This window comes from Silurus aristotelis, assembly GCF_946808225.1.
Source record: "Silurus aristotelis genome assembly, chromosome: 12".
Taxonomy (NCBI): Eukaryota; Metazoa; Chordata; class Actinopteri; order Siluriformes; family Siluridae; genus Silurus; species Silurus aristotelis.
In genome coordinates, this window is record NC_139585.1 from 5,320,487 (window position 1) to 5,338,757 (window position 18,271).

Consider the following 18,271-nt stretch of genomic DNA (forward strand, 5'->3'; position numbering starts at 1 on the left):
CCAGCTTCAAGAATTTCAATGAAAATAAAGAATGGAAGGGATGAAGACGTTTGCTAAAGTATGCTCAAATAAGTAGAACAGTTAACTGGGTCATATCTTTAGAAAATTAAATATAAAACACACACACACACACACACACACACACACTTATCTACACATCTGTATTACCCGAGTAGGGTCTAACAAATTTAAACGATTTAATGTATTTTTTTCGATTTATTTAATTTGACTTAATAAATTTAATTTGTGCCAATTAATCACTATAATTAAAAAGTGCATTAATTTGATTTATTCTAGATAATAAACCCCTCACATTTCAGCAGCCTTTCATCATGTTCTTCTAAAGGGACAATACTATAGAAATGAAACTTGTGATATATTTGTCAGTGGGCAGCTTGTACAGATTTACTGTCCTCTGAAAATACCTCAACAGTCATTATTGCCTAAATAACTGGCAACAAAAGTGAGTACACACACACTGACCACTGGATGTTCACATGGCACCTCTGAGGATTTGAGAATTAGAATTGTTGCTCTCCACAACGATGTCGAGGCGATAAGATCAGTATCACCCTGAAACCCTGAGTACAGTGACCAGGGTCATACAGAGGTTTTGTAAGACGGGTTCCACTCGGAACAGACCTCACAAGTCCTCGTGCTGTGCTTCAGGTGCAAAAGCTGTGTCTTGCCTACAGTCATGGTGGTGGCAGCATCATGGTCTGGGGCTGCATGAGCACTGCTGGTATTGGGGAGCTGTGGTTCATTGAGGGACACATGGATTCTAAATTGTACTGTGACATTCTGAAGCAGAACATGATGCCCTTTATTCAGAAACTAGGCAGTTTTCAAACATAACAACAACCTCAAACACACCACCAAGATGACAACTGCCTTGCTAAAGGTAAAGGAGTGACCAAACATGTCTCCAGACCTGAACCCTATCGAGCACCTGTTGTTGGGATCCTCAAGCGGAAGGTGAAGCGATATGGGTCTAACATCCAGCAGCTCCGTGATCTGATTATAGAGGAGCGAAAGAGGATCCCAGCAACAACCTGTGCAGCTCTGGTGAATTTCCAGGTTCAGGAGGATTTTTAAACAAAAATTCCAACCACACAAATTGTATATAAAGTAAAATAAATAAAACAATTCTCTGGATAAATATTTTGTTACCTGGTCATTTTCAACTTTATGAACAGATTCCAATATTTCCCTTGTTATAAAATATAAAACAGATTGTTGTGATGAATGACTGTAAAATTATTGCCTGGAACTGAAAATGTGTTTTTTGTTTCTTCCTGTCGTTTAGCTTAAAGAAGAATTCCAAAGAGCGGCCAAACTACATGGAACTCATGGTGAGTTTTTCCACCTGCACTTTATTACCCTGACCACTAGATGTCAGCATTGTGCTATTTAACACAGGTCAGGTCATCCTCAGCATCAGACCCTGCACACTGAACGGTTTGGTATCACTCACTGATTTATTTATCATTTTGATTGAATTCATTTTGGGGTTTGTTTGGTTTTTTCCCCTCTTCTGTGCAGCAACACCCCTTTTTCACCTACCACGACTCCAAAGAGACGGATGTGGCCAGCTTTGTCAGAATCATCCTGGGCGACTGAGGGGCCTCTTCTTGGCGAAGGCGAGGCAAAGCAGGACTAATTCCACAGCAGAAAAAAAAAAAAATAATACAAAAAAAAAAACTACCCAATTGCAAGACTGACACCTGTAAGCCACGCCCACCTCAAGCTGTAGTGCAGGGGGGGGGCTCACGAGAGAGAGAGAGGTGCCACGGGAAGGGCAGAGACTGAATATAAGGGGGTGGGGGATTTCCTTGGAACACACAGATGACTAGCAGGGGACGGGGTTCTGTGTGTGCGTGTGTGTGTTAATGAAATGAGGGTGTTAAAAAGTCCCGATCTGATTTTTATTTCCCTCTTGGTATGAAAGCATTTAAGATTCAAGCCAGTTTACTTTAAAGCATTATACCATCGACATCCGAATAAAGAAAAGCGACACTGATATATTTGTTATGAATATATATATAAATTATATGTGGATGAATATGCAAGGTAATCCCGTTGTATTATAATGTTATATGACAAAATAGAAAAAAGAATTATCCCAAATCTGGTCATTAAGTCCTACATTTATGCCCTCTCTCTGTATCTTTTCGGATACACCTGCACCAGGTGATCATGTGACCTGGTTTTATCCGGATATGGGACTGAGTAAAAGGAGGGGGGAGGTGGTGGGGTGAGCTGGCTTAGGTTATCAGGCTCAAAGAGAAATCCATCAGGACCCTTCATGAAGTGTGTGTGTGTGTGTGTATCTGTATTAAGATTATCTGGGGAAATTGGTATCTTTTTTTTTTTTTTGGTCTGTTGCTTCAGTCTAGTCCTCTGTTCTGAGCCAAATCAAGAGAGTTCTCGCTCTGTGTTCAACTGCAGTTCAACTGGAAATTATTACTATTATTGTCATGACGATTATCACTTTATTATAACGATATCCCCACGTTAGAACATGCGTATTAACCCATCTTGAGGTGTTTTGCAGTTTCTGTATTTATTGTAACTGCTGTTTTCTTTCTTTTTTTTTTTTTTGGTTTGTTTTCTCTCTCTCTCTCTCAATGAAAACTTGACTTCTTTTGTTTTAATTTTAAGGTGTGCGTGAGAACGTAGCTTTTGCGAGTGCGAGAGAGAACGAGCGAGCGTTTGTAAGAGAGAGATACAGTGTGTGTGTGAGAGAGAGAGTGTGTGTGTGTGTGTGTGTGAATATTGTATTACAGTTTGGACACGCGTAGCTGACACTTCTCTGTAAGTCTCACCGTGACTCAGAAGCCTGATTTGTGCCTCTTTATAGAAAAGAAAAAAAAAAAGGATCTACAATACATTAAACAGACAAATTACGAAAACTTACAATGCTTTGTGTGATGCGTGTTTTGCTGCAGACGTTTACGGAGAGCCGTTTACTTGAACCATAAACACTTTCAGGGTACTTCTTAAAAGCGTAAACGCTTTGTCCAAGTGAAAACGCGCCTTAACTGTCTCGAGTGTCTGATCCAGGTGTCTCGGTTCTCCTCCAGGTGACCTTCAGAACGTTTTGATTCAAAACGTTTCTCCTCTGAATCAGTCGCATTCATTTTTTTTTATTTTTTTTTATTTTTTTTTTTTTTAGTTTTTGTAGATGTAAGCTGCTAAACTGCGCTGTAATGCTACAGAAATGCCATGTGTTCTAGATATTTGGATCACTGAACAAAAAAGGAAATAAACAATGTTTGAAAGGAGTTATTTATATAATTACCTAATCACTTATTAGAAGCGCCAGCTTTGTGTTCTCCATGCTCGGGTGATTTTTGTGATTTCTACGTGCACCTGCAAAAGATTTGTTTACCTTTTTCTGTCTGCGGTTTTTTGACCAGTGAACGGGTTTACGAGTGTGTTTTCAGACATACGCCTCCCTCAGGGCAAGTTTTTTTTTTTTTTTTTTTATAATGTGCAGTGCAAAACCAAACCAAAAAGCAAAGGAACCAAAAGTATTGATTTTTCTTTGGTTTGTAATACGTGGGAAAGATGGAACTGGTAATGGATGTGAAAACTGCTATAGTTTGTATGTCGATCTAAAAGCAACAGGGGACAACAATGGACATGATTGACAAACATGGTGAGACGAAATAATATAATACTGTAATGATGCACAAAATGGTGTGTGTGCGTTTTGATCGGATTACAGAAACCAACTAGTCCTATTTTATGCATCTTATAACTCTTCTTGGTATAAATCCATCACCTCCAAGTGATTAAACGGCCAATGGAATGCTTTAAAAGTGCATTTTATTTAGGAAAAATATTTTCAAGGTCAAAAGCAATTAAATTTCACTCGCTCCATTATTACGAACGTTTTCCCCCTTGCTTTCTCGTAACAAAGAGAGGAAAAAAAAGCACACGGAAATGTCTGAACTGTACCGGATTGAAGCACACAGTTACTACAATACATATTCCTTAAACTGGTGATGGACAAAAGTTTGTGGACACCTAAACATAAGATTTATTTGGGCTTCAGCAACATCCCATTCCACATATAGTCACCACTTGCTGTTATAATAACCTCCACTTTCCAGGGAAGATGTTCCACTAGATTTTGAAATGGAGAAGATTTTTGGAGACTTGTGCTCATTCAGACAGTCAGAAATTGATGTAGGTGAGGTGAGAAGGCCTAGGGGTCCATTCACTTCATCACAAAGGTGTTAGAGTTGGAGCTTTATAGCAGAAGATCTTCCACTCCAACCAACCCATGATATGGAGCTGTCTTTGTGCACAAGAGGCATTGTCATTCTGGAGCAGGTTTGGATCTTTTCATTTAAATGAAGGGAAAGTTTCATGCTACATCAAAAGACGTCCTGTTCAATTGTGTGCCTCTAATCTTTTGGTGAATTAGGGACAAATATCAGGTGTCCTCATACTTTTATCCATATAATGTATAGTCCATGTTGTGCTCTACTACAAGTAATTCACTTTTGAATACATAAGGAGACTTCTTTAATCTTTATTCCCAGACGTATTCATCGCACAAATTCACATCGGAATTGCATTAAGTAAAACTGTTCACTTTGGACATCTATTCTAATGATGTTACTGCAGCCCTAATTGAAAAGTCTGTGTCTCTGGTCGCTTGTTCTTCTGTCGCAAGTCATCGTAAGGGTGAATGTAGCTAAAGGCACCACTCTGGTGTCCACTTTGGTTGAGATCTGGTGAGTATTAATGCCATAATAAAAAATCAATTTGCTGTATGTTTAATGTAGCACCAGGGCTCTGGAGAAACGTCTTATTTCACTGTGTACTGCGTCGGCTATATATGATTAAAATGACAATAAAAGCTACTTGACGACTTGAATTGGTCTTCGTGTTCATTGAAACCATTTACAAATTCCCAACTCTGGTCTAACACCGAAAACCCAAAAAATGTTTCAGACAGGAGTGCACTCCAGACTCAGGATTGGGAATCTACCGTCCTCATGCTTCCCGAAGTCTGTCTGGATGCTTCGCTGGTAGTTTCTTACTCGCAAGAATCCCGGTCTCTACAGCACACGCTGGTCGGGAATGCTGCTATATTTGAGAGGAGGAATTCCCAAATCCCTGTCCTGCCATTCAGCTGTTCCAACACACAGCTGATTCCACTCAGACGTTCGGTAATAAGGCCTTCGGTGTCTGAAAGATTGTAAGAAAGCAGAGGAACTTCTACACTTTGAAAAGTTGGTGTAGCAGGTAACCATTTCATAAGGTTGCCTCTAGAATTCAAATTGAAGAGCGCTCGCATTAAATATGTATATATTATGTAATAAAATGTAGGTATGTAAGAAGCACTTGAAGAGTTTATCAACGTGCATCCAAAACCCACACGCATACATATTTGAATATATTTCATGCGCAGTATATGTGCTTTCCAGCCTCTGTTTAATCTAGTTAGATAAATAATTTTACCCAATTACATGAAACAACAGTAAAGATTTTTAGGCTCCTAGATTTTTATATTTCTGTATTTAGCATAGATACATTATATGTAGTGTATCTCTACACAACATTTAGTGTATATTTATGACTCTCTAAACCGTTCCTGAAACGGGTGTAAACCTGGCCGGCAGGAGCCACCTCTGCTCTTCAGAACTGTTTAGGAGGCTGCAACCAACGGCGAGTCCATCAACTTGGAGAAGTACAGATCATCAGTGACCAGCTTCATCAGCAAGTGCGTTGATGACGTGACCAACTCCAAGACCATCACTACACGCTCCAACCAGAAGCCGTGGATGACCGCAAAAGTGCCTGCGCTGCTGAAGCAAAGAGACTGCCTTCAGAGCAGGGGACAAGATGGCCTTAAGAACAGCTAGGGCCAAACTGTCCTGTGCCATCAGAGAAGCGAAGCGCACACACGCCAACAGAATCCACGGCTACTTCCAGGACAGCGGAGATCACAAACTACAAGACATCACCTGCTTGTGACCGTGACGCTTCCCTCCCAGATGCGCTGAACGACCGGTTTGAGGTACAGAACAACTTGAAGGCAAGGAAGACCACCCCTCCTTCCAGTGACCAGGTGCTCCGTCTAACCACAACTGAAGTGAGGAAAGCTCTATGCAGAGTTAACCCACGGAAGTCTGCTGGACCAGACAACATTCCTGGCCGAGTGCTCAGGGAATGTGCTTAACAGCTAGTGGATGTCTTTACCGACATCTTCAACATCTCCCCGAGCAGCGACGTTGTTCCGACATGCCATGACAATGACGATCGTTCCCGTGCCGAAGAAGTCTACTGTCTCCTGCCTCAATGACTATCGTCCCGTTGCGCTCACACCCATCGTGATGAAGTGATTCGAGAGGCTCTTCATGAGCAACATTAAGACCCCCTCTTCCACCCTCACTGGACCCTATGCAGTTTGCGTATCGTCCAAACCGCTCCACGGATAATGCCATCTACACAACCCTCCATTTGGCCCCCACCCACCTGGACAACAACGACACGTATGTACGAATGCTGACTTCAGCTCAGCATTCAACACAGTTATCCCTCAGCACCTGAGAAGCTAAGCCTACTGGGCTGCCTTCTGCAACTGGATTCTGGATTTCCTGATTGAGAGAGCTCAGTCAGTCTGGATTGGAAACAGCATCTCCAGCACCACCAAACTGAGCACTGAGGGCCCCTCAGGGCTATGTGCTTAGCCCACTGTTGTTCACTTTGCTTACTCACGACTGTGTAGTAATGCGAAGCTCGAACCACATCAAGTTCGCAGATGACACTGCCGTGGTGGGTTTCATCAGCAGGAGCGATGAGTCAGCATACAGAGAGGAGATGCAACAATTAACAGCCTGGTGTGGAGCCACCAACCTGTCTCTGTACTTTGACAAAACCAAAGAGATGTTTGTGGACTTTAGGAGAGCACAGATCGGCCATTCTCCACTGATCATCGATGGATCCTCAGTAAAGAGCGTCAAGAGCACCAACTCCCTTGGTGTTCATCTGGCGGATAACCTCACTTGGTCACTCAACACCAGCTCCATCACAAAGAAAGCCCAGCAGCGTCTTTACTTCCTGAGAAGACTAGGGAAAGCTCATCTCCCTCCCCGTATTCTGACCATGTTCTAGAGGGACCATTGAGAGGATCCCAAGCAACTGCATCACTGCCTGTTTTGGGAACTACACCATCTCGGATCGCAGGACCCTACAGACGATCGTGAGGACAGCTGAGAATATCATCGGAGTCTCTCTCCCCTCTATCATGGACATTTACACCTCACGCTGCATCCACGAAGCCATCAGCATTGTGGACAACACCACACACCCCTCACACACCCCTCACACACTCTTCACCCTGCTGCCATCACGAAAGCAGTTCCGAAGCAGTCGGGCCTCACATCCAGACTGTGTAACAGCTTTTTCTCGCAAGCCATCAGGTTTCTCAACACACAGAACTAAACTGGAACTTACACACACACTCACTCAACTGTGTGTTACTGAATCTGTACAACCTGAACGTAACACACACTCATTACTCATCTCAATCAATTCAACTACAATTAATTATTTATACTTAACCATATTACACTGTTTACATGCTGTTTTTTGCCCCTCTTGACTGCTGCTACTGCTGTTTTTGCACTGAATTGTGTATGTTTACAGATACTCACATATTGCACAGTATTGTATATTTATAGTATACAGGTTTACTGGTCAGCGCTATCTTGTGTTATGTGTATTGTCCCACTCTATCTTGTGTTGTCTGTCTGTACTGTAATGTCTAATAATTAGATATACTTTTGCAGGCAACGATTGAAAGAAAATACAAAGTACAACAAGAACAATTACAGCAGCCTAGTTCATTATTTTCAATACACGTACACTGAATTTGGTCAGAGAAAGCAAACCTTGGGTTGTGTTATTTGTGTTTAACACCAGCTTGGTTGATTGAACGATTTGATCATCATCATGATCATGATCAGCATATTGATTTCAGTTCATTAATACTTAGACACTGATGTTACAGCTGTTAATTTATTAAGCATTTCCAGTTTTAGTTTTTATCTTGGATAGTAATTATTTAAAGGGAGGCGTTTTGAGATTTGGTAATTATTATTTAATAATAATTACTATAATTAATAATAATAATCATAATAGCATAAACCAAGAATGCTGTGTTACAAACTTTTTTCCATATTGTGTACTACCAACTATATACCGATCGACGACTTCTTTTTCTTCTTTTGGCTTCTCCCATTAGGGTCTCCACAGTGGATCATCCGTCTCCATACCCCCTTGTCCTCTACATCTGCCTCTGTTACACCAACTACCTGCATGTCTTCCCTCACCACATCCATAAACCTCCTCCTTGGTCTTCCTCTTTTACATCTTCCTGGTGGCTCCATCCTCAGCATTCTCCTACTAATATACCCCATGTCCCTCCTCTGCACATGTCCAAACCATCTCAATCACACCTCCCTCACCTTGTCTCCAAAACGACCTACATGCGCTGTCCCTCTAATAAACTCATTTCTAATCCTGTCCATCGTTGTCACTCCCAACGAAAACCTCAACATCTTCAGCTCTGCTACCTCCAGCTCCACCTCCTGTCTTTTACAACAATATACCAATATGTATAAAAGAAGCTAATTTATGCTATGAAGTTATAATTGTACAGCGATGATACAGACTGTACAGTGTGGAGCAGAACTGCATGATTAAGCAAAGTTGGGCCTGATTCTGCAGGTTCAGCTGCAAATGTTTGCTCCTGATAGTAGGATGGAAGAAGTTAAATACATAAAAAAAAGAAAAAAAGAATTGAACAGTTTTGCTCAGGTGACAATAATAGTAGTAGTAGTAATAATAATATTGTTCTCCGTTTAATCTTCTGGCATAGACCCTCTGAAAAACTTATGAAAGCTCTATGTAGTGCTTATGAAGGTATTATGAAGACCTTGAGCTAGATATTTTGATAAATAGCCCTGGTTACAGTGATGTAAAACTGTGTGTGTGTGTGTGTGTGTGTGTGTGTGTGTGTGTGTGTGTGTGTGTGTGTGTGTGTGTGTGTGTGTGTGTGTGTGTGTTGGCCTGGTCACAATGGAAAAAGTACCTAGTTGCCATCCAACATCAAAATCCCCAGTGTCAATGCCTATTTAAGAAGCTCTACAGGAACTGCATGCAGTGTGTCACGAAATTATCATCATCATATTTTTCTTGTTCTTCTTCCTGGAACTTCTGATTATGATTGCAATTAATCACAATGCTTATTTTCATACCGGTGTTGCCAACAGGTTAAAGATGTAGAAATCTGCAGAATTAAAGGAAATATGAAACAGTCTTTATGGAAGCAGGATATCAGCAGCATCCTGTCTGAAACTTTACTCACCTTTTTGTTGTATTGTATTGAAGTGTATTGCTGTTGAATGCTAACTGCAATATTTAGCATAGTGTAAAGTCTAAGCCATGGAGAAGGATTCATAGTGAGTGGAATTATGTTCAGGGATTAATTAGACAAAAAAAGAAGGACAGAGGGCAGGAATACACTGAATACAGTGCTGAAAGTGGACAGACGAAGATTTGGACTTATTCTTTTCTGGTCATCATCTGTTCCAGTCCTCTCTGACAAGGCTTTCCTGCTTGCAGAACCGTTGCTTCCTGAATGTTTTTTTTGTTTTCACACATCTCAAGAGATTTTTTTGGTGTGTTCAAATCCAAGAGCACCAATCCATCTGCCATTAACAAATCTGCGTGTTTAAAGTCACAGTACTCATAATTTCTCCATCCTGACCTTTCTGTTTTTTTACATTTTTCGCATGATTTTATGCGATGCACAACTACTGTATTCATTCCTAATAATGTGGATGCTGATTGCACATCTGCATTGCCTTTGACAGTTGAACCCTGAGCTCTAGATCCTCTGATTTACGCCATTAATTGCAGACGGGATACAACTGAGCAGCTATGGAATTAAGGGCCTCTTTCAGAAGCCCAGAAGTAGCAGCTTGGTGTGACTGGGATTTTAATTCATGACTTTTGTATCTAAAGTTTAACGCTTTAACCACCTCCACGTATTTGATTTGACCTTGATCTAAGGGGGTCTGTGTTGAGTTTAGCATTTTCTCCATGTCCCCGTTTGGGTTTCTTGCAGGTTCTCCAGTTTCCTCTCCCCTCCCAAAAACATGTCAGCGGATTTAATAAAATGACTTGCCCCTAGGTGTGAACATGAATTTGTGTTGAGATGAACGAGTGTCCCATTAAGAGTGACTCACACACAACGGTTCTTAAATGTGTCTCCAGAAGATAGATGAATGACTGAATAAATAATCTGACGCTAGACAAAGCAAAAAGCAATTGGAATGAAACGTTCAGATTTATTTGGATACTGTTTGTTTGTTTTTTAATGGACATTTTGCTAAATCCACTTGATCAGCTGAGACATGTTGTATGAATCATGCATCCATGACTGCAATCAGTGGTACTAAGCCTCCATTTATTGGTCGATATGTTTGCAGGATAGGGGGGAAATAATTATTGCTTAATCCATAATCTTTTATAGCTGCTTATTGTACAAACAAACTGAATGCTATGGGAATTTATTTATTTTTTTTTTTTTTATAATTACAGCCATATACAGTTGGTACAGTGGCAGTGAAATGAAATATTCTGCATCAAGGTACTACTAGATTAAGAGCAAATGTACAAACAAAATCAAGAACACTGTAATCAATACGGAGCTCAGTGTGAGATAATGTAAGATAAATTGTCCAAATAATAATAAATACTTGAAATGTATGGTGATATAAATCTGGTCTTTGGTGCTTTTCAATAACAATCATCATAATTATTATTGTAATAATCATCATAAATGATCAATGTGAATGCTAATTTTATCCTTACGTTTTTTTCTTTTTCCCAGTAGTTTTGGAGCGGTCACGTAGTGCACTTCTCAGGGCATGCGAACCTATTGAACCGCTGAGGATATTACACGTATTGAAGAAAGGAAGGCCTTGGATTTTCCACAGTGACCAGTGAACAGAGGAGGCTAATAAAACCGACAGAGAAAAAAAAGCGTGTCTGTCAAAACAAGCTTTGCTTTGGCTGCAAGGGAAGTGCATGAATTGTGATTTGGCCTTGAACCCAAGGCTTGTCGGGAGTCTCCTCGTGTGACTTGAGAGATCTACATCACGACCACCTGCTTTAGAAGTGACGACTGTTTTGACTCACATCCTTTACTTCTGAACTCATCCTCGGCGTTGGCCTTGTTGATTGAGAGGCTATTTATAGTGGCAGGGTCTTAGTACTTCCAGGATTCAGGGATATTCACACACATATACACACACACACACACACACACACACACACACACACATATATATATAAATTATATGCCTCGTTTTTAATATCTCTGTAGAGTGCAATGGATCATTGTAGAGAATGCATGTTCACACTACACTTTATTCCTGGGGCAAAAAACACGACCGCTAAAAGGCACAATGTTACACTTCTTAACAATAAATCCCTGGTGAGGAAATTAACAATAATTACATAAATATACAAAGCTACACAACAACGACAAAAGTTTGTGGACACATGACCATAAGGTTGGTATGTGCATTTTGAACATCCCATGCAACATTTTGTCCTTATTTGTTGTTATAATAATCTCCACTCTCCGGAAGATGTTCCACTAGTGTTTGCAGGGTGTTTGTGAAGATTTATAGGTTTGTGTTTGTGGAGATGGGCTTTAGTAAAGTCAGGTACTGATTTAGGTGAGCTGAGTAGGTACTCAATAGGGTTGAGGTCAGAGCTCTATAGCAGCAGATGTTCCACTCCAAACCATGCAAAACATATCTTGATGGAACTGGAAAATTTAAAGTAGCTCATCCAAGGACATACGATATAATTGTGTGCATACAAGTATCTCCATATTGTGTGCGTTTGTGTATGTTTGTATGTATATATATATATATATATATATATATATATATATATATATATATATATATATATATATATATATGCTTTTCCTGGCTTGGTGTGGACCTAAAATCAGGACTCTTACACTCCAGATCTTTCTACATATCAGTCTGGCATCATTCATGCACACATGCGCATGTGGATGTTCCTGGTTTGTGATGATCTGAGACGAGCTTTGCTAAATCTCCCCTAATGTTGAGGGATTTAGATAAAGGGAACGGATCCATACTTCATGGTAATATACTTTAAGTGTATGTGTGTGAGCTTTCCTGTTGCGTGACCAGCTGGTTGCCTTTTTTTTTCCATGCCCTGGTTTGAGTTTCGCAATCTAAGCTACTGGCTTCTCTTACTGACAGCTGATGATGTCATGGAAAGTGTTATGAGTGTGCTTTTAAAAAAAAAAAAAAAAGAAAAGAAAAAAATTGGGAGAGTGAGTTGTAATGAAATGCAGCCCCCACACCCTCTGTCGTCCGGAGGTCGTCTCCCATCGGCCTTTATTAAGTCCAGCTACCTGAGCCGAAGTCTTGACTTTTGAGCATTTTTATGTCTTCACGTAACCCATAACAGCCACTTCAGTGAATCTGGGACATGCAAAACAAGGGGTTTTTTTTGTATTTCGTATTGAACCCATGGAAACTAAAAGGCTTTAATGCATATGTTTATGTTCTTTGCTTTTCAGGATGTGCAATATAGAGTGGCAGGAGGACAAAAGAGCCACGCCACACCGGCTAAACATAAAAATCAGCATTCAGGGGGCTCCTGGGAAATGAAGATTTCTCATACTCGCCCCAGACAAACTAGCACTGCATAAAGAACGTTATAGAGTCTACAGGAGAACGGACATAAAGTGCAAGTTGCACCGGTGGGTAAATAAAACCACATGCTAAGGTTAAAAGTGGCAGATGACACATGGGTGATGTCTGAAAAACATGAAGAATGAATGAATGGGTGCTCAAAAAAGTAAATAGAGCTGCTGTAATGCCTGTAGTAAGACGTCCTAACCCTGCTGTATATGTAGAAATAATCAGAGATATTTAAAGATTTTAAATCCAATAAGGCATTAGGTACAGTGCATCCGGAAAGTATTCACATAGCTCCATTTTATGGTGCAACCTTGTTCCAAGATGGATTAAATTCATTATTTTCCTCAAAATCTTACAAAAAAATACCCAATAATGACAACGTGAAAAAAGTTTGTTTGAAATCTTGCAAATTTATTACAAATAAAAACCAAAAAAGTTGCATGTACATAAGTATTAACAGCCTTTGCCATGACACTAAAATTGAGCTCATGTGCATCCTGCTTCCACTGATCATCCTTGAGATTTTTCTACATATTGATTGGAGTCCACCTGTGGTAAATTAAGTTAATTGGACATGATTTGGAAAGACACACACACATGTCTATATGAGGTCCCACAGTTAACAGTGCGTGTCAGGGCACAAGGAATTGTCTGTAGACCTCTGAGACAGGATTGTTTCGAGGCACAGATCTTGCATGGTATAGTGGCCAGATGAAAGCCACTACTCAGTAAAAGTCACATAACAGCACACCTGGAGTTTGCCAAAAGGCACCTGAAGGACTCTTAGACTATGAGAAACAAAGATTGAACTTTGACCTGAATGCCAAGCATCATGTATGTAGGAAACCAGGCACTGCTCATCACATGGCCAATACCACCCCTACAGTGAAGCATGGTGGTGGCAGCATTATGCTGTGGGGACGTTTTTCAGGGGCACTAACTGGGAGACTGACTAGTCAGGCTCGAGGGAAAGATGATGCAACAATGTACAAAGATGTCCTTGATGAAAACCTGTTTCAGAGCTCTCTGGACATCAGACTTAGTTGATGGTTCATCTTTCAACAGGACAAAGATCCTGAGCACACAGCCAAGGTAACAAAGGAGTGTCTATAGGACGCCTCTGTGAATGTTCTTGGGGAACTCTGTGAATTCACAGGGGAACAGGTTTGAGTCTCTTAGTTCAAGTAAAGGATTTTTTTTTTACTTATACCACATCCAAAGACATCCAATACAATTGTTTGCTTTTAACATTGTGGTAACAGTTTGGTGAAGAACCACATACTGTATGTTTGAAAAAGTCAGGATCCCAATGGCCACATTGTGTAACACTGACTGATGCAAAGCGAAGCTGCGTTTTAGTTACAAACTTAATTGTAAGTTCGAAGTAAGACGTATTCTGCTCATCTAACTGACGTAACATGCTTCAACATTCAGCAGTGTGGACTTAAAACAGAGGCTATTGTTTAAGTATGATGTAGTTAAGTGTGGGAGTGTGACGGTGAGAGTTACAGCTCCCACAGAGGAGGAGCGATGAGTTGGGCTTCTGGAAAAAGCAGAGGGGGAAGTTGTCTGTTTCAGTGCACCTGCATTCGTGCTGCTTGTTGGTAAAGGGAAGAAAACAGGATCTGGATCTCGAACAACATCCTGTTGCGCATTCCCCTTACTGTTTGTATATGTGTGTGGCTATTCCTGCCTTCTGGGTAGAAAGTTGGAAAGCGATGAATCAGGGTGTGACGAGTTCCTGCACTCCAGCTCCCCTTATCTTCACATACTTCCGCTGTCTTTCCTCTTCTTATAGCTGTTTTTTTCTTTTCGTCTACTCTGATCGGAGACTTAGGGACGTGTGTGAGTGCATGTGTCTGTTGAATATAGCAGAAAAGTGATGTCATAGACAAAGGTCTAGTGGATAATGCTTAGTTGTACATACATGTCACATCTGCGTGAATGCCAGTATGGTCTATTTACCGAATGTGTGCTCTTCCTTTTGGGGAAAAAAGTGATTAACTCCTTCTGGATGTAAAATAACCTCACTACATCATTTCCTCTCAGAGTTTCTAAAACCAGCCAAGGTGCACATGTCGCACGTGCACCTTGGCTTAACTTCTCATCCTGCATGAAAAATGGGTTATAAATGATACGGCTGATGTATCATCAGATTCAGATCAGATCTCCTACACTGTTTTCAATGTTGAACCTCCTTTTACACTAAATATACAAAGGTATTGGGGCATTTAATGTTTTCAGCCATATGTACTTCATATATATATAGTTCTATACATTGTATACGATGTGGTAGAACTGAGTTTCCCCTTCGCTTGAATTAGGAGACTGAAACCTGTTCCAGCATGGCAATGACCCTGTGCACAAAGCAAGTTCAGAAGGTCAGGGGTTCAAGCCCCAATATCACCAAGCTGCCAGTCTTGGGCCCTTGATTAAGGCTCTTTACCCTCTATGCTCCAGTGTTGCTGTATCATGGCTGACGCTGCTTCTCACCACAGCTTCCTAACATCGCTAGGATTTGAATGTAATGTACATGTGACAAGTAAAAAAAAGGACCTTTTTACCTTATTTGCTATTAACAAATACATTAAAATTGATTCTTCTTATTAATATATTAACATAATTTAGTTGTTTGTGTTTTTTATATACTTTCTTTTTCATTTTGGGAACCATACACCACATCACCACCAACAATTATAAACAAAAGAACACAGAACATTAAAAGAAAAGTGATCCTGGGGCTAATTTTTTTTCTAGCCCGAGCTGTAGATTTGCAGTCATATCAGGTGATTACACTAGATGAGTGAGACGCCTCCCAAAAAATTGACTTCTTTGTGGGATCGTTCATGCAAGCCCACTTCGGCATTAATGGAGAAAATAAAAGCAGGTAATAAAGTTCTAGATTTAGTGAACAAGGTTCATAAGGATTGTACTGTATCAGTATAGTTTTTATGTAAAACTAAAAATAACCAGGCTGAGGACATATTGTCCATATATAAAAGGACATGATTGGCATTTGGAGAAAACAAAACAGGAATCCAGTAGAACAAAAAAGGCTTTATTAATTATAAATTACAAACGATCTATTCTTTAAATGTCTGTGTGTAATAGTTTGGAATGCATTATTTATTAAGTTATAGAAATAATGAATTCCTCAGCCCTAATAGTATGTCAAGTTATTGATAGAGTGATAGATTTTAGTCCTCACATTTACAGTAATATCCTGAGCAGCCGTTGCTGCTTATCCGTCTTTCTATGTGTTTTTATAGTTTATGTGTATATAATAGTTTAAAGTTTTAGATAGATAGATAGATAGATAGATAGATAGATAGATAGATAGATAGATAGATAGATAGATAGATAGATAGACAGACAGGCAGACAGACAGACAGACAGACAGACCTTTTCAAACCAACCCATGGAAAGGTTTGGGTCTCCTAGTGAAGTAAAGGGAAAATTTTATGCTACCACATGCAGCTTATACAATTGTGGTATGCTTGTGGTGAAAGTTTAAGGAAAAGCTACATTTGCCTGGAAAAGTCAGGTGCCCCAATACTTCTGCCCATTTAGTGTATAATTAGTAAATTGAACAAAAAAGTACAATATGGTTGGCAATTTCAAATATAATACAGCTATAAGTTGACATCAGGTGTCCAAATACTTAATTCCATATAGTGTAGATATAGAGAGACTTTTTTAGTCTTTCAGACAGACTTAAGAAAAGTTAGGATAAGAGGTGGTAGGGTGTCGGGATGAATCGGGCAGATCCTGTACCTCAGGAACATGTCTATCTCAACAGAGAGGGAGAAAGAGAGAGGAGAGAAGAGGAGTGACAGGGTTAAAGAAATAAGGATTCTTCAGCATTCTCATTTTTTCATAAATGCTTTAAGACACTGTGCAGTGTGATCTGGGTGCAGGTAGGGTCCTTGGTAGCCGATTGGGAAACAAATATTCCCTAATAATTTTTATGCTCACACTTTGCCTTTCAGCCTCCAGTCTCTTTTCAATAATTAGATCTGCTCAGTGTATAATTTGCTTATTTCATCTTAGCATATCTGTTGAAACACCTTCTTGAAGCGCCTTCTTATAATCAGGACAGCAGACTAACAGACTGCTAGCAAAATTTGTTGTACAAACACTCCCAAATGATCAATTTTCTTCAAACTGAGGGCTGCTAAAGAAGAGGTTGACGTGTCTATGGTCTCTCACACTCGTGCACACTCTCTCTCTCTCTCTCTCTCTCTCTCTCTCTCTCTCTCTCTCACTCTCTCTCTCTCTCACTCTGTACAATGCATGTCTGGGCTTGCCCTTTTCATGCTATAAATATCTAGAAGCTGACTTGTGAGCTTGACAACACATCCAAAGTAAAAGTGCACTGTCATGGATAGACTTATAAATTCAAATAATCTCTTAATTTTTTTTATCTATTTTTCTTTCTCTGATTTACATCAGTACTACTTCACTACTCACAATAATAAATACACCTGCGCCGTGTTTCCCAAAGCAAATTTTGAAATTATTTAATCTTGACTGAATTTTATTAAAGGCTGCAATAAAGTGTTTTAGAGAGGAATTTCACATATGGAGGGTGAATACCATTTTACTAAAGCAAGAAACCCAGTTAAGACTCCAAACCTCTACACTACAACCACAACTGTGCACCTACATTATCTGGAGCAGTTCAGAATCAATATTTGTCTAATAACATGAACAAAACATTAAAATGTAATTAAAATACAACCTGCTCACCAGAGATGCAGACTTATAATCTGCAGCGCTCCTCAGAGGCTGTAATCCAGTGGTACTGCTCGTATTCACTGGTCTGGAAGTGGTAAACAAACCCTTTCCCGGGCTAAGGCAAGCTAGCTAGCTTCGGGTTTGGCCGACCTCCTCTTGATGTCTAGCTTTTCCTTAAAATTGATTTTTAAATACATCCGTGACCAAATGATTTTCTCTTCCTCTGTAGCCATAGAAAAGTCTAACTCAGATGTATTAATGGGTGCAGAGCTACAGACGTGTTTTGCCAGTCTACCTTCAGAGGACGGAAAAATGCTAACGCTATTCTAAGCCAGTTAGCTGGTCCTGTGATGCGAATTTGAAATATGATTGGGTAAAGAAACAGACCCGTTGTTAATATTCTCTAATGTAAAAAGGCCAGCAGTACAGACTGTGAAGGCCCTGGGCTATTGTTCATTCATTATACATCAAATATGTGAGTGACTTTGTTCTGAATCTGATTTTCTGCAAAAAACTGGCAACCCTAGTTAATGTGGTTAGATTTTCTGTGTGCAACAATGTTGATAGGAATCTCAAATGTCTGCTTTATTGAACACAGCTAAAGTAAGAACTGTTTTAAACCTGCTAAAACAGTGTACCAAGAGAATAAATCCAATAGTGTTTTAATTGATAATTTGTTGAGACTGAATTATATGTGAAATTGCAAACCATAGTTTTTTTTTTTATTGATCATTGATTTGGCACATGTT

At 39.9% G+C, this 18,271-nt stretch overlaps 2 protein-coding genes and 1 long non-coding RNA gene across 4 annotated transcripts in view; 1 reads left to right on the forward strand and 2 right to left on the reverse strand.

The window, feature by feature from the left end:
* map2k6 (mitogen-activated protein kinase kinase 6) overlaps positions 1-2,919 on the forward strand; it is a 41,055-nt gene extending 38,136 nt beyond the window's left edge. For both annotated transcript variants that reach the window (XM_083556617.1, XM_083556616.1), the window contains 2 exons: positions 1,307-1,352; positions 1,543-2,919. In XM_083556617.1, the coding sequence (XP_083412743.1) occupies positions 1,307-1,352; positions 1,543-1,620 (124 nt within the window). In that variant the 3' untranslated portion in view covers positions 1,621-2,919. The remainder of the gene's footprint in view (positions 1-1,306; positions 1,353-1,542) is intronic.
* LOC310734542 overlaps positions 1-8,617 on the reverse strand; it is a 152,446-nt gene extending 143,829 nt beyond the window's left edge. The window contains exon 1 of the long non-coding RNA XR_014536065.1: positions 8,233-8,617. This is a non-coding gene — a long non-coding RNA (uncharacterized lncRNA). The remainder of the gene's footprint in view (positions 1-8,232) is intronic.
* The window catches only part of itgb3b (integrin beta 3b), a 285,998-nt gene that overhangs the window by 109,077 nt on the left and 158,650 nt on the right, over positions 1-18,271 (reverse strand). The window lies entirely within an intron of this gene.